Below are 27,366 nucleotides of genomic sequence, written 5' to 3'. Positions count from 1 at the left end.
CCGTCCGTTTCACCCCGGTAAAAGTTCAAAGGACGTTTTATAATACTCTGGCCGAGAACGTCGAGAAGAAGTGCTCGTTAGAAGCAGCGGCGAACGTCGTGTAGCCTACGGTTGCACCTGTTCGAGTACTATTAGAGACGGCTTAAAATTTTCACGAACCTCTCGAGAGGCAGGCTTCTCTCGGCTGCCGAAATCTGCAATTTGGCGGGATCCATCGTAAGCAGGTACTTGGAAAGAAAGTGTACGTTGCAAGAGAATAGAAAAAGAACGAGGCCTTTGCACGCTGAAGAAGGTGGCCAACCACCTCCGGAGTAGGCGAGACCCCGCTCCGCAGACGAGATCCTCCTCGTCGCGTTTACATCTGCTCCGAAGGAAGGAAAAGCAACGGAGAGTAAAAAACAGGGGAAAAATGGGAAATCGTGGCTTATCAAAGGAAGGCTAGATACTCACCCCCCGTGAAAACTGGCGCGCTCCTCACAGGCTTCGCGCTCCTTCTCGAGCGCGGTCTTCTCCTCGTCTCTCTTGAGACGCTGAGCTGTTTTCGGCAATTGCTACTGGATCTTGTCAAAAAGTTGAAAGAGAGAGGCTGTTGAAAAGAGGCACTACGGGTTTCTAGCCGGGCCGTGGCTGGCAAGGACGACGAGAAGAGAGTATAGAGGGCGAGAGAAGAGAGAGCGAACGAACGAGAGGTGGAGGAGGAGGAGGAGGAGGAGGAGGACATCTTAAATTTTTTACGAGGCCACTCGTGAGCAATGGCAACGGAAGAAGGCGGCAAGCACCACCGCGTAGACCTAGGAGGCGCTGTGCACAGCTACCAGCAGCGTTTCACCGAAGTCTGCAATTTCGCGGATGCATCTTGGCTGGTCTGGCTAGAGCAAGAGAACGCGAGGGAAGGAGGGGAAGGTCTTTGCCCGCTTTAGAAGAACTCCTAAAGCGCGCCTTCTACCTCCCGTCCTCCCTCGGTCCACCTTCCCACTCTCTACTATATTTTAGTACTCTAGAATTTCGTGCTTCCTCCAGTCCTCTGCCCAACCCTCGCCACCTCTTCGTTTTCGAACCCCCGACTCTTCTATACGAACCTCTCTATCTCCTCTTTCCTCCATTCCCTTCTCTTCTTTGCTCTTCTTTATTCTTCTTTCCTCCCGTCTTTTGCATCCCTTCTATTCGCTTCTCTTTCCTCCTCTCTTTTCCCTTGTTCGTCTCTTTCCGTCGAAGAATAGCAGCAAGACGCCGTGCCGGCCAGACCTTGCGGCCTACCAGAGCGAACGAGATCAACTCGGAGCGAAACCTTGGTCGAACGAAGACGCTCGATCTCCCTCGGTCGCGCGTTCTGTCTCGCGGTTCTACGTGTGCCCGAGAGAGGCGAGAGAGACGGATAAACGCATGGTATTGATCCTGAAACCCCTTGCTCCTCGTCCCATCCTAGCTAGCACCCCTTCCGCTACATCGACGAACCCCAAAGTTGCGTTCACACACACACACACACACACGCTCTTACTCGCTCACTCGCCACTCTTCCTACCCCCTTTCTTCCTGCTTTCGGCATTTCCTCCCTTTAGACTCGGCTAGATGACGGGTGCAACGAGTTACGCGAATTTCACCGAGCTTGGATGCGTGTTCAAGGTTGACCTTGAACTTGAAGTTACTCTCCAACCATATATGCACCGCGCTTTTGTCGCGCGCGGACGTTTCTCCTTTCCCACTTTCCCCTTTTTCCACGCGCATTTTTCCTTTGCCACGCGCATTTCGATCTCGCGTGAAACAGCTTTTATCCCGGTAGTCGTCCCGTTTCGGTGACGATGGATACGCGTCGTTATCACGCGGACGAGATGGTCACGAGAAGACAAAAGTACGACCGACGATAGACGGACGTCTTGGACAAATTTTCACAGTGTGCGAGCACTCGAGACTTTCGTTCCGTCGCGCAAAATTTGCTACTCGTACGAAACAGCTTTTATTCCGGTAGCTATTCGATTCGAGGAACGATCGACACGCTCGAGCGTAGTAAGAGATCGTTACGAAGAAACGAAATAATAGTCGGCGATGCTAGAGAATAGAGGTCTTGGCCAAAGTTTCGCCAACTTGGAACACGCGGTCGTCCATATGCCGCGTATCGCGTCATTTGGCACGATTCGAGAAATATCGGAGAAACAATGATCCCTGCAGAGTCATCGGACTTAACGGTGCAGGTGCCAAACGGCCGTCGATCGGTGGTCGTTAACGGACGAATCGGGGCTCGGGCCAATATTCGGTAGTCGATTTTCACGAGTCGTCGAAAACGTTCGATCGTACGGTGGGACGAGGGTCGAGGGACGAAGGACGAACGATCGGTCACGTTTGCCACAAAAGAAGCTCGTTTCCACTCGATGAATCTCTGTATACGAGGGGGTACGAGTTTATTCGACTTTATTCGGTGTCGAGCGAGGGTGGAAGACTACTTGCAGCAGCCGGATGAAAGTAAACCACTCGGTAAAGCGGCGCAAGAGCGTCTCCAAAGTTTCCCGTTTGGCTCGGGGTTTAACTCGATCGAAGCCGCTTGTCGTTTTTAACCTTCGAAACGAAACTTTCTTACGGCGATCGGTTTTCGACATTTTCTACGACGATCGTTCGCCACCAAAGAAATTTATCGTCGGTCCGCCTCCTTTTATGTTTCGTATAGACGAAATCCTGTTTCGTGGTGTCAGCGCCAAGTCACATTTTCCATATCTTATATGGAAGAAATTTCCAAAGCGCCGCGTTACCGAAATTCTCTTTTTATTTGATGTTCGACGCGCGATAAATAAATCGCTGTTTTTCGAACGCCTGGCTTTTACGTGTTTTGGCGCAGAACGTTGTTGCGCGTTGTTGTCAAACGCGTTGTTGTCAAACGCTACTTGCAGCTTTGCGCTCTTCTCTAGCGTCTAAGTAAAAAACGGTGTAAGAGCGTAAACGTCCGTTCGAAAGCAGATTCCATAAATTTGTAAACTTTTAGCGAACCAGTGCGCCATTTAAAAGCACCGAAGTAAGAAACAAAGAGACGAAAAGAGTGAGATACGAGGGATGGAAAGCGTATAAAACGATATCCCACTAGTTAGACGGACTCGATCGTCGCGACCGCGGAGCACAGCCAAAAAACGACCGTGCCGTTGTTTCCATTTAGGGATGTCATTAGAGTGGCGCGCTTCGTATCTCGACGAAAGGAGATGGAAATAGAGTCAGCGGTCCGTGTTAGGTCGGTGGAGATATCAGAAAGAAGGTGGTAGAAGGGTAGAAACGACCGAATGGGGAAGGATATTTCGCGGATTTTAATTAATGCGGTTCATCTTTGTTTCTTTCAGACGAGCCAGCCCGTGGAGCGTGGAGCGCGCGTCTATGAGAAAATTCAGGCGTTGACGGGAAGAAGAGACGAAAACCAGGAGAAGAAAAATACAAAAAAGAGACAGAGAGGCGGAGGAAAGAGGAAATGCGACGAATCTCGGCTCGTCGTTAAGGGAAGCTGCCTTTTATAAGTGAGAGGAAAGGGGGGCGGGGGGGAAATCGAACGGGATAGCCGCGGCAGTCGTGCAAGAGCGGCACCTGACTACTTTGGGTACGATCGCGAGTGGTAAATGCGGCCAAGTCCACGTCCGTCGTGTGTTTCCTGCAACCGAGGGCCTACTAATCGCAAAAAACCCCAGATTTACAACGAGCTTTCAACGAGCGGCCTAATCGCTGTTAATGGCATAGAAGGTATTCGGTGGCGATCGTTTCTTTTTTCAAGAGAGAAGGAGGAAGAAAGTCGACTGGCGAGTACAGCCAGCGACAGTAACTCGTGGACGGACAATAACGAAGAGGAGGGTGAAGAGGAAGAAGGGGTGGTGCGCGCTTTATTCGAGAAGCGAAGCTACTTTTCGGAAGGGTAAGAAACGCCGGTGGGCTGCACGGCACATCTGGAAGGGTTGCACGACCTGGAGCAGGAGCAAGAGGAAGAGGAGGCAGGAGGTGGAGGAGGAGGTGGAGGAGAAGGAGGAGGTGGTTGTAGCGTTGAAGCTGGAGGAGTCGGGAGGCTACGAGGGTGGTTGCACGTCGTCGTCGCGTGACGTGCGGAAAGAGCAGACGAAGCGTGGAGGAGGCATGAGGAGGAGAGAGTGACGACGCTGCCGGTGCTGCAGCCTCGCACAGATCGTGAGAGGACCGGCGGCCCCACGGTGGGGCTACGATAAGAATGGCCCCCTTCAATATGGCGGGCGTAGCAGGCCTTCTAGCCACCTGCGCCGCCGCTGCTGCTTCCGCTGCCCACCTTCTGCCGTTGCTGCTGTTGCTGATCTGCCCGCGAGGGACCCACGCGGAACAAGGTAACCCTCTGTTCTTCCCTTCTCTTCTCTTCTCTTCTCTTCTCTTCTCTTCTCTTCTCTCCTCTTCTCTTCTCTTCTCTTCTCTTCCTTTCTATACAGGTTGATCCAAAGACGTATCGTACACTCGAGAAAAGTTGGTAACGCGTGCGAAAAGTTGAGACCCGATTTATTTTTGCGATCGGTGGAGTTTTGCATTATCTTCTTGTACTAGAAGTAGGGTGGCTCGAAACTTTTGTTATTTCTCGCTTTCTTTGGCAAAATTGACGGGTGTGGACGAATTCTAAGAGCAAAGTTTATCGATCGTCGAGACGCTTAAAATCTCGAATATTCCAACATCGCCTGTCCATTGATGTTTTCTAAAAGAACGGGAATGGAATCAAAGCTGCCACCGTCAAAGTGTAAACGACGAGAAAATGAACGACACGAAATTATCGCAGTAGAGGTAAATTGCTTAAATCGGAGGTTTAAAAACGATCAATAGCCATTTCTCGTTGTTCGATATTTTTCGATACGTCGGTTGAATCACCCTGTACAAACTGTACTTTGCTCTATCTAAGGATCATAAAGCGAGATGATAGTCTAGGACGACACCTCGGGACACGATACGCGAATGCGATTGCTACTTCCTTCTGTATACTTAGCTAGATGCATCGATTAAGTTGTACGCCTGCCGCCAGACCTACCCCTCTCCCTATCGAGAATGATTGCGATAGAAAGTCTCTGACGATACAACGCACTGGTGTTTGAAATCGTTTTATGGACGACATAATTACTAGCTTCCTCGAAGAACTCCGAGATACGTTCTCTATTTTTTCTTCTTTTCGAAACGGCGACTAGAGGTCGACCGATAGATTCCTCGATACGACCACCGTCGATCGTTTGCTTGTAAATAAGTTAATTAACGTTGAAGCGACGGTAACTAATGGAATGTCGTTTATCCAGAAACGCTATTTCTCGCCGTTGCTTCGACGCGCCTAAACGGCGTTACTTTAACAGCTGTTCGTCGATCGGAATCTGGTCGAATCATCGGAAAGAAATTTTAGAAACGCGATTACCCTTTCGTAACGACGGAATGAGACTTTACCGTGTGTACGATACGAGAATCGACGCTTTACTACGCATTGGTGCAGATTGGTCTAGTCTTTGCAGATTCGCGCAAATCGATATGCACCGATATGCACGCTCGGTTCTATCGAAGATGCAGGGAATGAACCTCCTGCGAGAGAACTTGCCCCATGTTAGCCAAGATTATGTAGAACCCTCGAACGTACGCGACTCGATCGGTATTCTCGTAGGTGGCCTGGCGCAGCCATATTTACCGAGAACTCGATCGATCTATATCCTGTCGGATATTCGTTCGACTCAACTCGACGAAGCTCGAACTCGAAGATCGTGTCCCAAATTTTCCGCTCAATCGGCCGAACGGGAAAATATCCGATGGTAACGATATTTTATAAGGATAACAGCGCGTCCCTGTTTTAATCCTTTACGATTGACGATTCGAACCACGAAGACCCTTGGGATCGCTTTTAAACGATTCGAGTATGCCAAGTATGGACGTATCGTGATCTATAACCGCGGCAGAAATTTATTCGACCGATAGGAACGAGGGCTTTTTAGGAAGGTTTCTCGGAGATGGTCGTGGTGAGCTATCCGGAACGTTTTCCATATTTATGCGGAAAGAAGCTGGCGCCGCAGGGTTTTCGATGGGTCCGTTTCTGCACCCCTTCATCTCTCTTTCGTCGGGAATAACGATAATTTCGTAATGTGGGCCAATCTTCCGAATTGCGGGATCGTTCGAGGTGCCGGTAGTTAGTGCTGCGGCATTAAAAGGGGATCATTTCGACGCGCTCTCTAGACAGGAAGGAAGGAGGCAAACGGTGGGCATATATAGACTCCTCTTCGAAATTGGCCGGCAAACTCAGCAGGGCCTGTTTACTCTACGTGAGCCGATTTCTAGATGAAGGGTCTTGGTGGCTTTTTCGATGCGCGCTGTGTTTCTTCTCGACACCGACCGCTAAGAAGAACCGCGTCTCTCCTCCCACCGATAGATTCTCGTCACGAACGTCCGTTACTGTTTTGAAAAACCCGGCCAACCGATATCGTCGAATTTTTTAACGTTTATCCGCGTTGGAAATCTATATCGGTTTCGCGACTTTGCCGCTAGAAAGCAATATTTCGATAGAAAGCGGTAAGAGACGGAATGAACCTGTCGAGAGTCTAGTCAAAGCTGGCGAACGTTGAAACGAACGATATCTTCGATATTCCAACCATCTTCGTTACTTTATTATCGTAACAAGCGAACAAAACCAGAATTTCGAATCGTAGATCTACTTTGTTGTAAAAAAATGGGCAATGCCAAGTTGTTCCCCCGTGGTCCTGGAACGAAATCTCGATGGATTAATAAAAATTCCCGCCTTGGACGTATCGTTGTACGATTTTTACGAGACGCTTACGGTGGATTTCGTGGCTGAGTACTTCTGCGGCAAGTTTTGATACCGCGATCGCCCGGGAGTTCCCTCGCTACGACGAGAACTTTGGGCGTTTAATGGAACTTGTCAAGAATACGCATCCCCGGTGGACCGTGCCCGCGCAATGGAGACGGCTAACTTGGTTTCCTTCGACCTGCGCGAAATCCGAGCTCCTTGTTACCCTTGCCTATTGGATATATCGACTTCGTGCCTCGCTCTCCGCTTCTCCCGTTATATCTCTGAATTTCATTCTTCGACCGGATCCCTGAAAGGTCGACTACTCGTATTACAGTATCCGCTGGTGGACTCGTAAACACCGAGTCTCTTCGACGATAAACTTTGCGGCTAAGCGAATTTGTCGAGTCAGCAGCCTTCTAACCGATCTCACCGCAGACTCTGTCCGCCAGATACGGAGCCGATTTTCGAACAGAATCCGATGGAAACGCGAAATCAGTTTTGGTGCGCGAGATCTGGACGCAAAGTCGGAGTCTTTGGTTGCTTCTATGAAATCGGACGAACCCTCGGAGGGTTCGAACGGTATAACACGGTGGCTGAAATTCGATTACTTTCTGGAACGACGAGCAAGCCACTCGGTGTTCCACGGTTCGTTCGCTACGTGGACACGCTCAGAGCTCTATTACTTTGCCCTTCCACCCTCGAATCTGTCCTTTCGATTTCCCTTTAACAGTGGACCGTAACGGCGCTCGACGAAACTGACAGGTCGGATCGTCTAATACGATTCCGTCCTACTCGTTCCGTTCGTATACTCTGGTTATTCAACAACCAAATAAAGACGAAAATGCAACGTATCGTCCCGCGCATTAAATTTGCCCGCGCGTAGCATATACCGGTGCTATCGCTTTCAAAGCACGAGACTCTTAACCGACGCTCGACGTTTCCTTCTACACGTTGAATGTCGCAAGTGGTCGGAAGCTCCGGTAAATTTTCCTCGCACGTGCCGCGACCAGGAAGAGGCAGAAGTAGAAGAGGAAGAAGAAGAAGAAGCGTGTGATAGTTTGGGAAAAAATTGTTCGAATGTGGCAAGAGTCGCGACGTGTCGCGGTCAGGGGTCCAACGGACGCAGAAGCCGGTGGATAGCGGGCACGTTGACGGCGCGAGCAGGAGCTGGAGCCGAAGCCGAAGCCGAGGCTGGAGCTGAAGCTGGAGCTGGAGCAGAAGCAGGAGCAACGGCAGGAGAAGTCTCGGGAGCAGGTCGAGCCACAAGGAGGCAGTCCTCTCTCGAACAAACCCGATTGCCTCCACGAAAAGGCAGAAAGACTCGTTCGAGCTGCGCCGAGCCTCTCCGCTGCTCCTTCCTCTTTCGGATCCCTCTTTCTCTCGATTCCCCCCGGCCCGGTCGGTCGGCCTCCTCTTCTCCTGCTTCGTCCCTGCCGGCTATATCCTCGTTTCTCTCTTATTCTTACTTCATCGGGGCCTTACGGTGAGTAAGAGACGCGGCAACGCCGCAGGAATGCCCGACCAGCCCACCGCGTGCATACCTGTACAGCCTACTACTCCGGTCCAGGTTCCAGCCGTGTACGAAGCCCGTGGCAGCATCCTATCGAGCTGACAAGGACGGACTGAAACTTGCCCCCTGCCGGTCGACCGACGAAGAGCCAGCCAGCAGGAACGCCGCAAAGAGAAAGCAAGACGGAGGAGGAGAGCACGCTGGCTCTGCGATGCGTGTGCTGGCACACCGTTTCTCTCCTTCTCTCCATCTTGCTTTCGCATTGGAGCGGAGTTTGCGTGTGCTCCGTCTTCCTCCGTGTGTCTCTTCTCACGGGAGAACGCCGCGCGCCGTACGTAGCTACGTGTGCCCGTTCCTGGCTTCGTGTCCTTTTGTACGCGCCTATGGTGCGCGCGTTGCCGCGCGTCCATGCCCGCGGATCCGGCAACAGGAGCGACGAGGAGGACTTACGGTTTCGCCGGGTGTGTGCGTGCGTGCGCGCGCGAGGCAACGATCACACGAACGAATGTAGGCTACTCTCATTGACCGAGCCTCTGAGAGAAGTATCGCTGCCGAGGACCGAGATGGAAGCCGAGACAAAAGGAAGAAGGAGACGACAGAGTCGTGCGATCCGTGTTGGACGATCGAAACGATCCTTGGCGAGAAAACCGGCGCCTTCGGTTTACGCCGATTCTCGATCGAGTCCGCTGGAATTTTCGAAGCGATAGTACCGCAATCTTGTACAGTTACGTTAATCCAGAGGGAATCGAAACGTTTTGCAGACAGGCTCGCTTGCTTTTTCCACGCGTTCCGCGTTTCGTACTTCCTTCCGCGATATTTCTCTCTTCCGCCTGACACACACACACACACACACACACACACACGCACGCACACTCGCTGTGATCCACGGACTCGATTTAAATTTTCGATATCTATCTCCGTGGCAGCGCAATATTCATCGTCGCATCGCCACCGGGTCACAAAGGTGCGGTATAACGGACCAGATTAAAAATCAATATTTCCCGCTGGAAACGCTTCGCTCGGGTCCGCGCCGCTCGGACATAACCACCGCGTCCTTTGCTTTTAATGCCAATCTTATTCGGTTTCGGGGCAGCAATAGCGATCAGTTTTCGCCGCAGCTGCCGCAATCGCTCCGCCGATAAAAGCGAGTCATCATCGGTGGTCCCTTTGCGAGCTCTGCTGATCCTCTTTCCGCGACAATTCGATCCACGGGGACAAATGGGTTCTTCAGCCGCGGAAAACGTCCGGAAAAAAAAGCCCAGCTAGACGTTGGAACAAACATCGTTCAACGAACCCCAAACGAATTCGAAATCCCAATATTCCCATGTATTGCTCAGTGTGGTTTAACTCTTTATCGTTGGATCGATCACGCGTCAGACTATCTCTCCGTTGTGCTCGGTATAGAGATCCGGTGAAAGTGCCGCTCCTTCGGCCAGTTTCTTACTTTTCCTGCATCCGCGTCACATTCGATCTTGCTTCATCGTCGATCGACCCGAGGCTCGACGATTTGACGAACACGCGTAACCAAGTAGAAAATAACGAGCCGTTTATCCGTTTATCGTCGAGATTTCTTGCGCTTTTGCAATAGCATAGAAATAATGTTTCTAATCGAATTTATACTACTCTTCTTGTTTCGTCTAGCGTTCATCTGGCATTTTCTTACGTTTCGAGATACGCCGAAACATTTGTATTTCTCTCGTTCCCGACCTTCCAGGTGAACTTATATTCTACGGGCTTTGAAACTTTAATTTCCTTCAGCTTCGAAACGCTAGGCATTGAACATCTTTGATCAAGAGGAGCAACGCAGCGTCGTATTTTCCATTCTTTTCTCGCGACTCTTTTTTTCGGACCACGTTGATCGGTTAACGACGATGGAAACATTTTCCGCGAAACGTCGTTCGTCGAACGACGACCTGGTCTGCCGCGGAGGATGCGTGGTGTGGTGTTGCGGCGATTTCAGGTACTCGTAGGAAGGTAGATCGCGAGAGACTGTTAGGCGGGTCTGTAACGCGGCGAAAAAGACGCGCGATGCTGGGCGTGTGCGTAACCCGGCGCAAAACGAGCATCGCGCGAGACGAAACGCGATATGCACGCACCGGGAACACGAGTGAGCATAAATTTTAATCGCCAAGAAAAATCTCGAGCAAGGAGGGACGAAGAAAGAACGAGGTTGAATAAGGAAAGGAGGAGACGGGTATAGAGATATATAGAGAGGTGGTTAGGTATGCCGGCGAGTAAAACGCCTGGAATAGCGGGGCTCCAAGTACGACAACGACGTGCATCGAGGAGCCCGTATTACGTGTTTCTCGCTTTCGAGCGCTGCCAACAACCGAGATTTGCACGATCTTGGTCGTGAACTTTCTTCCGTCGACGGATCAAACGCGATCGCGGTCTCTTTTTACGAAAAATCGACGTTTCCTTAACTGGCACGTACGTACGTACCAAGTTGGTTTCTCCGCGGAAAGAAAGGAGAGGAAACGCCGTGTATTTAGATATTATTCGCCTGGATAGTAGTTTTCACTTTGGGTAGGAGAAATTCGCGTGGAATCGAATGCATGTGTGTACAAGTGCGTGTATGTGTATGTAAAGCCGAGAAGGAGAATATTTCAGCAGACGGACACCTCGATTCGGTGAGAAATAATACGGAAAAACGGAGAGAAATGGTCCCCCGAATGCAGCGTATATCCAAGTAGATATCGGTGCAACATTTTATACGTATTCTTTGTTGGTTCGCACCCCGTTTTCCGTCTCCGTTGCTCCCCTTTATCCAGTTTTGTCTCTCGGCCGCTTTTCTTCGATTTCTCTCCCCCGTAAAGTCTCTCGAGGCGTCGCGACGAGGGCGTGAGCGTCGGCTGGTTACATTTCCTAGCAGACCATTATTTCTCTCCTACACCCACGCCGTGCCCCGGCCTCACGGACACATACTCGCGCGAGAATCCACCGTAGAGACACGCACACAGGTACACCGCATTTTCTCCCTTTTTACCCCTGCTACTACATTACCTTTTCCCGTGCAGAGAGTTAGGAGGGTGTCTCGCTGCATATTAATGAAAAAATTTGTGACTTCCCTTCGTCATCCAGCAGCCGCATCCGCGAAAAGAAGGCGGAGGAAGAGGTGGGGGGAGGGGGGAGGACTTCTTTCTCTACCTGTGTACCAGACTGCGCCTATCCTGTTCTCTCCTTCTCCCACGACTCTTGCGTTCGCAATAAACGAACACACCGTGCCCGTGGTCGTCTGGTCGTCTCGCGTGCACGCGTATTCCAAAATAAATTTCAACCAGACGGCGGCGAGGTTTCGCTCGCGCCGCACCTACTTCGCTCCACCGAATCCCGATACCGCTCGTCTGCCTAGATCGTATCGATTCTGTCCTCCGTTCGCACAGTTATCCTTTCTCGATGCTTTCCTCCATGACGTTTCGCTTCTTCGGTTCCAACGTTTGGACGTTTTATCGTTACAACGAATGGACAGTTCCGACGAATCGAAAAGGTCGGCTTCGCTCGTGCGAAAAGCTCTCTCGAACTCGTGGCGGTTTCTCTTAAAAGGAAACACGTTCTAATCGTATTTGGTTTCGGGAACGGTCGTGCGGTCGAAGCGTCGCAAAGTACTCGCAAATTCTGGACGGACGACACGTGTTTTTGAATAAGAACGAAGACACCTTGTATCTTTATCGTGCAGGGATATCGTGTAGGGTCAAGGGCCGCGAAAAGTCGAAGGACACACAGGTGCTGGCGAAAAGGAAGAGGCAAGTAGATAAGAAAATACTGGTGGAGAGCAGACATCGCGTTTCCCGGTATACGTCAGAGCCAATAGAATTTTACGAGGCAAGATAACCCAAGGCTGTTTTTCGTCCCATTGTACCCGAAGGCCACCATTAATAATACAGGTAGTTCGAGGCCAGTGATAATATGGCTGACTGCTGTAGCGAAGGAATATGGGCAAAAGAGCGAGCGAGAGGGGAAGGGTCGGGGAGAGAGATACGGACAAAGAGAGGGATGGAAAAGTGGTAAAAGGAAGGGCCCTAAATTTTCCCTTTTCCAAGATAAAGCGTTCCTTTCTTTCGTTTCTTGCCACCGCGTCTCTGTCTTCTGGTTTCGTGGTCGGGATAGGTCTATTAGCTCTGCTGGTGGCTTTTACGACTAACCAACTACCGTTACTTTTGCTTTTCGTTCGAGTTTGCATCGCTTTGGTCTCGCTGCGGGGAAACGGAATTCCTTGCGACTTCCTTATTTTCCGCTGCTTGGAAGGCAAAAGGAACGCTCTCTCGGTCCGATTAACACGTTCATTGCGTATTTTTAGCTTCGTACGTATCAGAACGCTTGCAGAAAAGCAAAGTAAATCCGACGATTAATTGGAAAATCGGAAATCCGTTAAAACGGTAATTTATGTAAATTATGTACCTTTTATGTACCTGCAAACACAACGATCTGTATGAATTACCGCTTTCTAACAGAATGGCAGTAGCGAATTTGTCTCCCTCGACTCAAAAGGACCTGTAACGTTCGAAATAAATCTCTGTACATAAACTTGGACCGAGAAACCGCACGTATCAACGACAAACTAGTCTAAAGGACGCGGTGGGGTAAAGTTTCTCGTTGAGAAATCACTTTGCCAGATCCAACGATTCTCGTAACTGCGATATAATAATGGCGGAAGAAAGAAACGGAGAGACGCTCAGTCGTAGAAAAATTAGCAAGTTTCCCAGGAAATAAGACGTTAAGAGAGATCGGCGAGAACGTAATAAGGCTGTACAAGGTTCGGGTTCGCTGAATAAATGGAATGCCCAGATCTGGTACACGAAGGTCTCGCGCTTTGAAACGAGTTTGATATCGTGTTCGTGTAGAGCGCAGGTGCGCTTCGATGTATTTCTAAGACGGCATAATGGATCCGCGTTTAGGAGCAAACGGCTACGTTTAAGGGTACACGTTGAACGTGGCAGAAGCGTTCGACTCCGAGCACCGAAGCGAATTTCCGCGACAAGCTCGAGCCGCGTATTTCTGCGAAACTTTTAACCTTTCTCGCTTTCGGAACGGAATAGGATTCCACGAGTACCATCGATCACACACGCATCGCCTGTTAAAAATTAATAACCACCCAAGAGAGTGGAGACTCTCTTTTAACATGGTTTCGCGTACGTATAGCTTTTTTATCGTTGGCACGCTGACCGCGGATTACGCTACTATATTTATAGATGAGAGAACTCATGCATATATATACACACGGAGAACGATAGCATCTCGCGGATTATATTTTTCAATTATGATAATACCGGAGTGAACAGAGGACCGCCATGGTCTCTGATCTTTCTCTCTCTCTCTGGTCCTTGTCGTAGTCGCGTCGTCATTCGCGAATGGTAAACTGCAAATCTTCGTAATCCCCGTGAGATCGTAACAGCGGCGGCAGCTTGCGCAGCCTCGATTCATCTTGTCGGTAGGTTCTGTCCGCGGTAATTATTTTTAATTCGGTCATCTGGACGAGTCGTGGAAGAAGGATCGAAGGAGAAAAGGTTATCGAATTAAGGCGCGATAGGAAGAGGATATATCTAGGGCGACGGATCTCTCCCTCCGTGGGATTACGATCCGGACTTTTCTTCGGACGCACACGATGCGGCGATAGAGGTGGGGTAACGCATATGGAGGCTGAATGGTAAAACGAAATAAGTTATGCGCACGGATGACTCAGGTTTCTCGTTATTTCGGATCGTGTCGTAAAATCTCGGGCTTAACAACACGCGCGGGACTATACCCCGCCTCGTGCTTCGGAATTAAAAGATTCCTGACAGAAGGGCGGGAGGAAGGCCGACGGGAAAAAAACCAGGGCGAATCGAGCGAAGCCGCAAATATTTTCTTCGGCCGCTAATGAACTCTGCCGTCCCTCTCATCGCCTCGACTATGCGGTGATTAACGGACAGTCTCTGGAAGAATCGAGACTTCTCGGAATATCGTTCCGTGGGAGACGTCGCTCCAGGTGCTTTCGACCGATTACGTTCCACGCGAAACGCTACAGGAAATTATTCGTCGGACGTCTTATCCATCGGTCGTGAGTCAGACTCGGTCGAAGCCAGACTCTGGTCGATACTTGAGCGATAAAATAATCCCGAAAACGACGAGCCGTTCGCGACCAAGCTCGTTCAGGCCGTACAAAAGTCGCGTTGTTCACGAAATGTAGCGAATCGAGCGAAACACGTGGCTCGAGTGGCAGAGAAGCAAAAATAAAGAACGCTTTTGATACTCGCAGGGATTCGAACGAAAGAGAAGAGAAACGAGTAGCCGGCGAGAAGGTGGGGAGGAATAATCGTAATCTCAGGGCGGCTGTAAAAAGGCGGATAATGAGTGACCCGCTAATAAAATAATTATGATATTGGGAGGCCAGTAATAGATTCTCGGAACGCATTAACCGGTCGAGATAAATCGCGGTCGCGCAGGGTGTATAGCGTGTATACTGGAAAGAGAGAAAGCTGGTATAACGAACGCGCGCTGCCGAGGCACACACGAGTTTCTGTGCGAGTCGCTAAGTCCACGAGTGTGTAAGATCGTATAAACGAAGATCGGTGCGGTGTGGTGGACGCAGATAGAGAGAGAGAGAGAGAGAATATACGCGAGACGAGGCGAGCGATCGAGCACGTTGCAACAGCGTGTACGAAGCGAGTCGCTCTACTCGCTTGGTTGGTCGTCCGCGCGATTGCGGCTGTGAGCGGGCCGCGTGCCCGCGCGCACGCTGGTAGCGGTGCAACGTGTCGATGTCTAATATTCTCGGTATGTGAAATTACCGAGCGGCATAAATTGCCGATCGGACAGGTGGCCGACAAATGGAGTGGAGAAAACGGCCACATAGACGCACGAACGCTGGCAACCGCGTGCAACGTCTGCGCGAATCGACTACCACGAATCGGAATAGTTTTTTCTCCCCATCTGCTCATTTTATTAATTAACTCGTGCGTTCGTTCCCGCTCCGTATAATCCGTGCAACGATAGACCCGAAGCGGTAACGATCCTCGAATACCTAACAGTATCGCGGCCGCGTAGAATTACTGATCCGCATAAATTTCCAATAAAGGTCTGGTGTGCCGAGCGACGCCGGTCTATCAATTTTCCAGCGATTTCCGCCGCGATCGCTTCGACGAATCGATGGATCCGTTGGGGGAGAAAAAAAAAAAAAGAAAAAAAGAGAAAAAGGAAAAAAGAGGAAAAAGAAAAAAAAAACCAGTCCGACCAGCGACCGATGCGACGGTATAACGAGGAATTTCTAGTTGGCGGACGAGAGTTAGGAAGACAGGGGTCGAATAAAAAACGGGGAAACGAGAGAAAGGGTGAGGTAGAATAATCGGTCGCTTTTGTTTCGTGGACCCGTAGGATGATAACGGTCGATCGGACGTTTAGGACGATTAATTTGATTATTGTGGTCAGAGGCTAATTTGCATGCTAATGCGCAAGAGCGAAGAGCGGAATCCGTGGAAACGTGGAAGAACAGAGAAAAGGAAAAACGCAAGCTTATTTTCGTTGGAGCAGGTAGGCTCGCTGGCAAATTGCTCGACAAGAGGATCGCAGGAAGCGTCTTTTTGCGGTCGACGAGTTAGGTTCTCGTTGAACGCGAGTCCTAGTCTCTCTTAAACGGTTCTTTGAGATGATAAATTTGATTACCGTTGTTTCATCGGGGCCGATTCTTCGGCAAAGTCTGGCACGGGCTGATTTAGATGCTAATGCGTTTGCGCGCTGCTCGCGAACCAAGACGGCGCGACGCGACGTTTCCAGGCAAAGGGTGGCGGGATAAATTAAAAACGAGGACGCTCGCAAGCGAGCGTCGTCGCCGGATAGTCGCGCTAAACGCCGGTCGGGTGAAATTTACGAGGCAGAAAGAGACGTCACGAGAGAATTTTATTTATCTCACCGGGAGAACGTACATCACCAAGCACACGGAAACAAATAAGTATTTCGATGACTTGGCTTCGATCCAACGAATGATCGATGGCGCGTCACGGTACCGCTCTTTTCACCTTCGTCGCATTCTATATCGACCCTCTGACTGGCTGACTGGCTGACTAGCTGGCTGACTGGTTGGCTGGCTGGCCGGTTGGCCGGCTGCTGCTGTTCGTCGTACAACTGCTTTTTATCCAACTCGGTTTTCGTACACGCGCTTCTCGCTCGCCGCGCCGCTCATCGCGTTGTCTGTCGCTTCTGTGTCTTTGTCGCGAAACAAGCGCAGGAGGAAAGAAGAAGATTGAAAGGGAAAGAGGCGGGGCGGGAATAAAAGCCAGGGCGAAGGTAGTCGAAGGGGCGGACGGGGGAAACAAAAGGGAGGGGGCTGCACTTGAAAAGCACAATTGAAATTCAAGATCCATATGCAAAGAGCCTCGCGAGAACCTGCGAGAGGAGGAGAAGAAGGAGAAAAGGAAGGGTGAAGAGGGATAGATAGATGGGCGAATGTGTAAGAGAGGGCAGACGATCGAAAGAGAGAAAATTACGAGATAGAGAGAGAGAGAGAGAGAGAGAGAGGCGAACCGGGTAATCTAACATGTCGCAGATACGCAGTGCCCAAAGACGTTTGATCCTCGACTCGCGAGAGTCGTCGTTGGGACCCATATTGTTCAAATAATTGATTTAACACGTGTACATACATTATGCGCAAACGTAATAACGCTATGTAAATGGTAATTCCAACGATGGCAGCGTGCTGGCCCGTTCGGCCCGTCGTGGCGTGGGCCGGGCCACGTTCGGAGAGCTTCTTTCACCCTTCTCCCTCTGTTCCGGCTGTTCCCTTAGGCTCCCCATGCCGCCCAGTTGGACCCAAAGATATCGTGCACACGGTACCCGCGGGATCCCGCAGAGAACGAAGACTGGGCTTAAGTTTCCGAGCACCTCGTATTTTTTCCTCTTCTCCCGGACGACTCCGTCTATCCTTGTCCCTGGTTCACGGTTTCTTTTCTTCGCTGCACTCGGATACGCAGCGATTCCTCCCACGGTGGGACCTCTCCTCTTGCCGAGAAATCCATTGGGAAATGCATTTCCTCGGAACGCAGGAACGGTCGTGTGCCGAAGGCGGCGCGTGACGCACGACGCGATCCACACGTCCGTCCGAGGTTGATGTATCGCGGATCGATTCGAAGCAAGCTCCTCGGAGACAACTGGTATTCGAGATGCGACCGATACCGAGACGTTTGACGGCGAGCGTATAATTAAAAGGATCTGGAAGGCTGTCGTTACTACCGAGGAACCGAGCCGCGTGGCACCGTAGACGAGCCGACGATTAAGACCGGATTGTCTATCGGTTCTCGGTGCTACGTGGTTGCACGAATTTGGCAGCGGACCGAGCAACCGATCGGCCGCGCTCCAAGCACGCCTGTTCGATGGGTCAACGACATCCTGGTGAACGGTTCGAGGTGCGATAGGATATGTCGGGGTAAAGGAGGAGGGAGGGCGGGGGTAAAGGAGGGACTCGTTCGGGAGGAAAAAGAAGAGGAACCGGCGAAAGGAAGAGGGAAGAGAAGCAAGGGACAAGAGGGTGGCAAAGAAAGAAAGGAAGACGACGGACGGCAGAGAAGGGAAAAGACGGAGAGAGAAAGAATGGCAAACGGCGGGGTGGCGAGAGGGGGCAGGGGAAGAGAGATCCTGACAAATTGGAAGGCCGTTAAGCCAAAGGCAGAGAGGTGTCGTTCGTTGCAAAGAGAAAAGAGCTTCGATGTTTGGCGAGGAGAGCTCGGTGAGCCGGGAAAAAGACGAGTCGCGCGACACTCGTGTCAGGACGATCCTCGTCCCGGCATTTTTAGAGCCGAAATAAAGTCGAGGAACGTATACCGTTGTATATTCGCTGACCGCGTACTCTACGGATCGTAGGTGGTCTCCTCTCACCGGCAATCTCGTCCTCTCTGCCTCCCGTCTCTCTCTCTCTCTCTCTCTCTCTCTCGCTCTCGCCCTAGTCTTCTCTACCTTTGCCGAGATCCACCGAAACTCGTGCATCTCGTCCGAACGACCACTGCCTCTGGCGTACTTGTACAAACACCGATAATCGAACGCACACGCGTTTCTCCTTGCCAATCTCGACGCGCCACTACCGGCAGCTCCTCTATCGCGATTCTCTTTGACCTTTCGGACACGAAACTCGTGGATTCGCGTCTATGATCGATCGAACCGCCGAATCACGTAATATTTCCCTTCTCGTACGATCGCTGTCACGATCCTTCTGGAAAGCGCCTCGCGCCGCTTAAGAGATTGAATCGTCGGAGATTTACGTGGGCTACGATCGCGGAAAGGTAGTTTCCGATAGTTTCCTCGATAGTTCGAACGGCAGGGAAACACGCAACGCGAGTATTTCGACGAGTTCGTCTTTACGGGGCAGAGATAAGATCGGAAACGGGGACGGGTTTGCTCGACTTATACGCGAAACGTAAATTTCGCCACGAGATAACATCGACCATAACCTATTTCCGGCGAGACCGATCGAACTCTGCCTCGTACGGATTCTTCCCTTTCTCCGTCGAGCGTCTACTCGCCAAACGATTATTGCCCGATTCAGGGAATCGTCGAGACGGTGTCACCACCGGTAATCCGGACAGACAGACAGACAGAGAGAGAGAGAGGGGGGGAGAGAGAAAGAACCGCTTTGCTCTCGCGGTTCCTTGGACCGACGCGACGGTCGGAACAGACCGGGTAAATCGTGACATTTAAAAGATCAGCTCCGGTGATCGACTTTCCGGCGTGTCGGTGCTAGTGAATGGCCAGCCACAGGACAGAGACGATCTTATATCGTGGAGGATCGAGCCTGGCTGATCTTGGAGGTTGTTCGGAGAAAGAGGCAACGCGCAGGTGTGCGTGCGTGCAGGAGGCGAAATCGTAATCTTAATCGCCTTGGAGTAGCCGCTCGTCTCGGATCGGGCAACAGGTTCCCCCGCGCGATTCAATCGTACCTCCGGTTATATACGTGCGAGAGCCGACCTCTTACAAGCATATGGTAAGAACAGGCTCGTTACGTCACTCATCCATCTCCTTCGTCGACCTCGGCTATTGATTTATCGTTCAACCGGGCATTCTCATTTCTTTCACCCCGTCGAGGTGGATGCGTGTGCGTGAGCGATCGTCTCCGATTAGAGGAACGCATTGTGCTCCGACGGAATCGAGACGACCGCGACTGCATCGACGTAGCTCGGGAGAAAGCCTCTTCTTGCGTAACGATAATTGGAAATCGAGCCCGTTTTTACGATAACAACCCCACACCGAGAACGGACATCGATCTTTCCACGTCGAACTCGCTCTCCATCCTCCTATGGGGAATTTCGTGGCAATTTTTATCCATATCCTATCTCGGCAATCGACCGCAACCCCTCTAAATCCTTCTCGAGTAGAAGATTCCGGAACGTCGCTGTCTCTGACTTTCGCCGCTAGACGAACCCAGAAAAAGACAGCTATCCAAGACTTCAATTTTTTCTCCGCCGCGTATCGATGCCCGACCACGCCATCTGTCATTTGAATAATATGAAAAATCGGGGATCGCGCGGCCGCTCTTTCCTTCCTCGGATAGAAAGGAACCAGAGAGAAGGCAGCGAGGAAGATAGACGGACGAATAAATGGGAAGAACGCGGGAGATGGACGGATATATGGCGAGCCCGTGGGAGAAAGGAACATGGAACTCCGGAGAGAAGAAAGACGCGCGATCGGTGAAGCGAGTTAGGGCCGGCAGGCAACGCTATGCATACCGTCACACCCAGCGACACGCTCCAAATTTGAAATTTAAATTCGGTACGTCTCACGGGACCGCGTCGTACACCGGTTACTCACACACGCGCGCTCGCGACGTACCCGCGAGAGTGCGTGCTATGGAGGAAAAGGGATCGAAGAAGCGGGATAAGGGACACGAAGAAAAGAAACGTCCGACGACGGATACACGGCCGTTTTCACGACGATCCGACGATCCGTTCGCTCGCTTCCTCTTCTCCGTAAACACCCTCGGGAATAGTAATTCGAAGTTGACCCTGCTGCGACTTGTCCTCTCCTCGTCCAGACCGGTAATCTTCTTGTTCCTTGAGCTGGTGCCAGCCGGTGAACCGCGCGAGAAGGTCACCGCTTGACACGCCTCGTCCATCTCTACGAGGCTATATCGAGAGATGGACGCCGCGTTCCAAACTCCGTCGATAGAACCTCCGGCAAAAATCTCGTCTCTCGGGTTCAACGATCACTTTCGGTTTCTTCCGTGATGGCGACGCGACGTATCGTTTCCTTCCTCGTACCGTGCACGACCTACCTCGGTTTCTTCGTGCAAGTCCGACCACCTCGCGCTCGAAGAATTCCTCCACGTTGTCCGGCCATACGAGCAACTTGCGTAACGTGACACGTGTCGTACCAGGTGGCATAATTTACGTGTCGTACGCGCATAGTACCGTGACTGCATCGCGACCAACGATACGTCTACCCTCCCCTTTTTCTTCTTCTCGATAGTATCGTTTCGAAACGAGCCATGTTTCACGATAATCGTCGTTTCCGATTTCGTCGAGATTACCAGGCAGTTTTAACTTGCCGGCAGTCGAAACTTTCGTCTCAGAGTTTAGCGGTTAATGATTCGCGACAGTGTTAACGACAACGCTTTGTACGACAATTTAACGATTCGCGACGCTGTAGCGTCGTTCCGAGAGAAAACAGCGCGCGAATATCGGAAAACCGAACACGTACGTACGCGCGTTGACGCGAAACGGAAGAAACTCGGATCTCGTGGCGGCGTAAATGCCGCGGCAACGAAGGCATCGTGGAACAGAGCGGGTCAATCTGCAAGCTTCACCACTCTGAAAGTTTATCGGAGGTGGCGAGAGGAACTTGCACCTTACTTTGCGAATTCGGTAGAGCCACGTTCCTGGATGTATCCGAAGTACTTCTGGAGAGTGCTCGAATTAGGGCGGGCGAGCTGCAAAGCCTATTACACACAATGAGAGACGACTTGGGAGATCGGCTCGAGTGGCTTCGACTCGAGGATGTACTCGCCAGAATCCACGGATACCGTAGCCGTGTGTCCATTACGAAACATCTACGTTTCCCCGCTGCACGAATTCCGTGGTTCGTTGGATCTCGTGAGCGGACGAAACACGAGAAGATCGAGCCAGCTTTTGGAACGTTAACGCGTAGGCGGTAATAGATTGGATAGGTAAGACGAGGATTATCAGGGAAAGGGAATTACGCGGCAGGAAACTGATTCGATCGATCGGAATAGTCGACGTAGCTTCGTATAACGATAGGTTGGTGGAATCTTTCGCCGACACTAGCTCGTTCCGGGGTAACTGCTATTGAAAGCTGCGGCGACGAATTTGCCAAAAGGAAGGAACTGCCGCGAAGGTAGGTGGTGTAGTGGCGCGCGGAACAATTATTTTCACCGGTTGGCCGTGTTTCGACGGTGTCTCGATGAGGTCGGATAATCGCGGTACGCGTGAGAGCCCCTGGGATTCTGCGTGGCTCGTCGAAGCAGCAGTCTGTGGCGGTAGATAGGGGGTAGTGTCGATGGCAAAGAGAGTCGACGGGGACAACGGTGGCGGAGGGTGAAGGGCTCGGACGGATTTTGCAGCGCGCAGTTTTCACCTTTGAGATTCCATCCGGCGGCAGGGGCGGGCTGCACCCGCCGCGTCGGCTTGGGTACTTTGGTCTAGGAATTCAAGGACCCGGAGTCTGGGGTGGGATCGACGACATCGCTCGCGCGTCGGGGGCGGTGCGGCTGATGGCTGCGTGGCACCGAACACCGTGCGACGAGGACGCGGACAGCCGTAATCGAGAAAAACGGACAGAGAGGAGAAGAAGAAGTTGAGCGGCTAACGCGAGAGCGAGCGAGCGAGCGAGCGAGGACGTGGCGCGAAACGAAGGAAGATCGACGCGTAGAAAAGCGGAGAGGGCATTGAAGTGGTGAAAGAAAGAAGGCGAAAGAGCGAGAGAGAGCAGCAGGTGGCGGAGCGAGGGTTGCGGGGTGGAGAAGAGAGGAGAAGAGAAAGAGGAGGAGGCAGGGAGAACGAAGGGAGCGAAGAGGGTTGGACCGATAGCGTCGCGGCGGTGGTGAACACCGTGGAAGAAGGACGGAGGCAAAACTATAGAGGGGAAGGCGAGATTCGAAAACGGGGTGAAAGACATAGACCGGGAGGGAGATGGCGCGCGGGTGCGCGTCACGCGGAGCGAAAGAGGAAAAGGGGAAAGAGGGAGAGGAACGTGAGAGAGGGTGGGTTGTAGCAGCAGCAGCCGAGAGAGCCGGTCGATACGACCACCACTACAAACGTGTCGCAGGACACGATGCACAACCTGCTGGCTGTGTCGCGTGTGTAACGATACGCTCGCGACCCTTCGTCTCCCTCTTTTTCTCTCTCGCCCGATCCTCTCCTCCCTTCAGCCGGGGCTTTCTCACCCTTCTCGTATAGGACGAGAACGAGAGCTGCCGAGAAGCAAGGTGTTTTAGCACGGTCTCGAGGATCCGCCATTTTGAGAGCGAGTCGTTTCCCTCATTCCCCTCGAAACGTTGACTTTTCACGGTAAAATCTTTGCTGGAACTCTGCCGCGCGTTTCCATACACCGACGAGTATCTCGTCGAGCCGAGGAATCGCGTACCTTGATCGATTGATTGATCAACCGCGATCGTCGCTACGGACGTCGCTGTTTCTTCGTTTTTGAAACGTTGCGTCCTTTCCTTCGCAGTGTCTCTTCCTCGCAGATCCGTTTCACGGCAGACCTAGGTCGATCGGTGTTGCGCACGAAGTAAGAAGCGCAACGCGTACTTTTCTATACCCTCCTCCCCCCCCCCTGTATCCTTTCTTTGCAGCCCGACTGTAGCTTCATTTAACCAGCGTTCTTCCTCTTTGATTGCAGTTGTTCTCTTGGACACGACACAAGAGGAGAAGCTCGAGTGGACAAAGTATCCGTTCGGCGCGGAAGCTAACACCCCAGGGGTAAGTTTTGCCATTAACGCAACGCAATCTCGTTGGGCCGGTGTCGTTGAGGGACCTCCGTTAAGAGGATTCCACCAGCGGAGGTGGTCTGCCGCTACGGTTTACGCGAGATCATCGATCGGCTGGAAAGTGGTCTACACGAGCGTGACGGGAAGTCGAGGCGCTGGGGTTTCTCCGCTGGCGTGCGAAGGCGAAAGAGCGTGTGCGAGCAAGGGAAAGAAGATGAAAAAGTACGAAATCTGACCGACGCTTTCTCGTTCCGGACGGAACAGCGACCGCGTCCGCGTAGCATCCGTGGGGACAAAATGGGCACGCTGGAGGAAGAACAGCGGGTTCCGGGGGTACCAGAAGCACTTTATAGTCTCGGTACGCGCGGCATACGTGGGCTCCCGCTGGCCGGTGCGCTCTCTCGGCGCCATGTTTGTTTTTCAGTTGTTAAGCGCGCAGCGGGCCGCCAGACAGGTTTAAATCAGCCACTACCTCCTCCTCCACCTCCTTCACCACCGAGCACAGCCAGCACCTCCTCTGCTTTCTCTCTCGCTCTCTCTCCGTTGCTCGCGCGTCCACGCTGTCCCTCTCTTTTCCTCTCGCGTCCCATCTTCCTTCGCTCCTCGATAATCCCTCTCTCTTTCCGTGTGCTCGTCTCTCGCGCGGGACGTGCACCGCCGGACCAAGAGTCAGTCCGCTGGGTAACAAATTGCTTTTTGTTTGAACGGACAAATTAGAGAGACGGCCGCCAGATAGAGGGAGGAGAGGAACGAGCGGAGCGCGGCCGCGAGAGAGACAAGGAGAGGATGCGTTTATTTAACGTCGTAGAACGCGCGTACTTTCGTTACGAGCGCCGTTGAAAATTTCGCCCTGACCCTGCGAGACGACCCTACCTACGTGGGTGTCACCCGCTAAATATCTGCGCCGCGTCACGTCACCTCGCAAAGTTTATCGGTGACGATAAACCGCGCGGACCGCTTGTTACGCTACGAGCTTCGAAGCTCGGTCGATATCCGCTCGACTCTGCTTGCCCACGTTCTTTCTCGATTGCACGCTCGCAGCGATCGATAACCGGACGAAGTCTCTGCTCTAGCGTCTCTGCGAGAACTAGCGATAATTAATCGATGGTTCCGTATTGGCGAGGGCACGAACCGAATTATCGGTCGGCCATAACCTCGTTATTTCGCGTTCGATTTAACAAACGTCGAAATCGGGAACGGGACGGCTGAAAAGATATCGGTCGTGGTTCTCGTTCGCTTTTTCTCCGGTGGCTTTCAACGTCGATCGTTAGTGCCGCACCGCTAATCGAACAGCGAAACGTTCCGTTTGAAAAGGTTCTTTGAGTTTGCTGTTGATTTTACTAGCTGCTAAACGTTCTCCGCTTCCTCTCGGGAATGGGATCAGAGAAACGCGCACCCGCTCGTGTGCACGGAAGCCCGATTTTTTTCTTGTAACGTCAGGGAAAAAAACAGGCCTTATGCTCATCGTCAAGTACTCGAGTTCGCTTCGCACCTCTTCTGTCTACATCTAGTCGCACCGCGCGGCAAACGCCACTGGAGCGTCCAAATATGTGTTCACGGCTTTCCTATGATCTCAAGGATCTATCTGCGCGTAGTTTATACCTTGTTCTGGAAAATGGCTCGGCCGTTTTTTCCATAGTTTCTACTTCACACGCGCGCGCCTATTACACTCGACGATCCATGGTCATGCATAATCGGCGACCACGTGCAGAAATTTCTTTCACGACGGTACACGAGAGAAACTTACGATCTATGCTCGTAGCTTGTCGATTCGCGAGTTTTACTAGCATTTACTTTGCGTGAGATTCGGTACAAATTAATGGCCGAACATGTGCCTTGCGACGACCCTGTTGTTCCATTCGCATCGTACGTATTATCTTGTCACGACATATTTATCTCTAATTTTTGCACCAACGTAACGCGTAGCCAATCGAACAATGCGTACGAAAGATGCGGACAGCAGTTTATCCGGTTTAGCCGTGGTATCGTTGATAAACGAGCCGGAACGGACGGCTACCCGTGAAAGTGTCGGAGGTTTTAGCTCATCGCGATCGGATCAAATGACTCAGATCGAACGTCATCGGAATAGATCGACGCAAACGATCAACGGCCACCCGCTGCTGATTTCCTGGCCGATTCGTTTCGATGTTTACCAAGTCGTTTATAAACATTTTATTATACGCGATTATCGACCGCGTGCTCTCTTGTTCTCTAACGATTACGCGCGACGATTCTAAGAACGGCTCACCCTTCGAATTCCATGGATTCTTAGCTCGTCGGTATCGATCGAGAAAAGCCGACGAAAGAGGTTACTCTCGACAATCTCGAATTAATCTTCGCGCGTATGTCGCCCTAAGCTTATTAGTTATTAGCAGAATTATCGTTCTCGCGACAATCCTTGGATCCACCTAAAGTCAATCACCGCGCGTATTTCGTTCTGTGGAACAATTTTCCTCGCGACGTTTCGGATCCAAGTATCCGGCGATCGGACACAAAGGTCCTGAGAAATCCTCTTAAAGCGGTGTTCGGCTTCTTGATCCTCTTTTAACCAATGGCTTTTCGAAAGAATCGCGCGAACGAAATGCGAGATAAATCGCGTTCTTTCCCTAAAACCGAACTCTCTAAGTCCGTCTAATGAGTTCTTCGGGACGAAGATTAGCACGTCCCGGGCAGTTTATCTTCGGATTCGTCGATGATGCATTGTATGATAGATCGATGCCGTTTGTCACGTACGTAGGTAGCGGTAAGAAGTCTGCGTCCTGCTATACTTAAACTTTCGACATCATTGTCTGGGAATTGGAAAATTTATATATATATCGTAGCTTGCTATTTCCAAATCGAGGATACCTACGAGTTATTCGCTGCTTTAACGCACGTTACACGTTATCGTCAGCTTGCATTTTGAAAAATTGATGAACCAAGTACAGGGGATTTTAAAAGTATAAGCTTGTAAAACACATACGTATACATAGATTGTATCACACTTGGAGATAATAGAAGAAAGAAGCACGGAGCGACGATGACGAATGTCAATTTTGGAGACAGTCTGTCGACTTGAAATGTAGAAATCTGCGTCATCCGAAGTCAAACGAAAGAACATTATCGGTAGAGAAGCTAGATACGAATCGGGACAAAGTTTGATGCGCTATAAAAATGCATGTTGCCCCGATTTATAATGGCTAGAACAATTACTTAAAAAATTAGTAGTTAGAAAATTGATCAAAAATCGACGATAGGATATCGATTATTGATTTTACAGCGGAACTACGATCGCGTTTATCGAGCGAGAAAGAGGACGACGATTCGTTTCTATTTAACACACGGTGAAGGATTAACCTTAGATAGCACGAACGTAGTAGCTGCTTTCGCAATCGACGAAGCTTTTATTAGTAGCATCGTGTAAAAGTAAATATGGGCAAAGCGAACGAAAGGAACGGAAGGTTGTACGCGACAGTCCCTTCGAAAGTTCTCTGTAGATGGAATAATACGCAAGAAAGGGTTAATTAACCAGGGAAATCGAGGTCGCGTAGTGGACGAAGCGGGGACGACTTGTTTACCGGTTTCCTTACGCCAGTTCTAATCGCTTTGCTTTCGAGAATCAAAGTCCAAAGTCCCCGCATAATAAGTACGACTAGTATGGGGGTTATTAATATACAGGACCGTAGAGAGAAAGGGCGAACAGCGTCAGAACAAACAAGCCAAACAGAATTAGCTCGGAGTATTTGAACAACCTGATGGGGAGAGAAGGGTTGGCGTGCGTGGCGAAGCGAGACGTCGCTTTGATGGCGTTGTTGGTGAACCTCGAAACTCCTATAAAGGGATCTCGAAGATACTCTCTCTCTCTCTCTCTCTCTTTCTCTTTCTCTCTCCGTGTTCCACTGATCTCGCCTGCAGGACCTTGCAAAGAGGCCGCGTGCTACCCTCGTTCTCGAGAATTCGAGAACACACCGAGACCTTAAACAAAACAGAAAGAAAAAGAGAAAAGAGGGGGGAAAAGCCCCGACTCGAATTAATCGAGAACGCTCGAGTTTCCAGTCACTCGATCAACAGACACGGATGGACTGTCGCGCACTCTTCTCGACCTCCTCGACCCTTCGAGTTTACCTCATTTCCATCTTTGACATCGAAGGGAACGCATCACCCCGTTATTAAGGGAGCCGACAACGCCAAGCTATCTTTGGAATCTTTCCTCCGTGGAGTCGATCCAGAGTG

The 27,366-nt window shown here is 51.2% G+C and overlaps 1 protein-coding gene across 18 annotated transcripts in view; it reads left to right on the top strand.

The window, feature by feature from the left end:
• The window catches only part of Eph (Eph receptor tyrosine kinase), a 94,641-nt gene that overhangs the window by 27,335 nt on the left and 39,940 nt on the right, over nucleotides 1-27,366 (top strand). For all 18 annotated transcript variants that reach the window (XM_072013739.1, XM_072013741.1, XM_072013734.1 and 15 more), the window contains exons 2-3: nucleotides 3,318-4,313; nucleotides 23,067-23,146. In XM_072013739.1, coding sequence (XP_071869840.1) covers nucleotides 4,184-4,313; nucleotides 23,067-23,146 — 210 coding nt within the window. In that variant the 5' untranslated portion in view covers nucleotides 3,318-4,183. The remainder of the gene's footprint in view (nucleotides 1-3,317; nucleotides 4,314-23,066; nucleotides 23,147-27,366) is intronic.

Source organism: Bombus fervidus, chromosome 12 (genome assembly GCF_041682495.2).
Source record: "Bombus fervidus isolate BK054 chromosome 12, iyBomFerv1, whole genome shotgun sequence".
Taxonomy (NCBI): Eukaryota; Metazoa; Arthropoda; class Insecta; order Hymenoptera; family Apidae; genus Bombus; species Bombus fervidus.
This window is presented reverse-complemented; position numbering and strand designations above follow the sequence as displayed.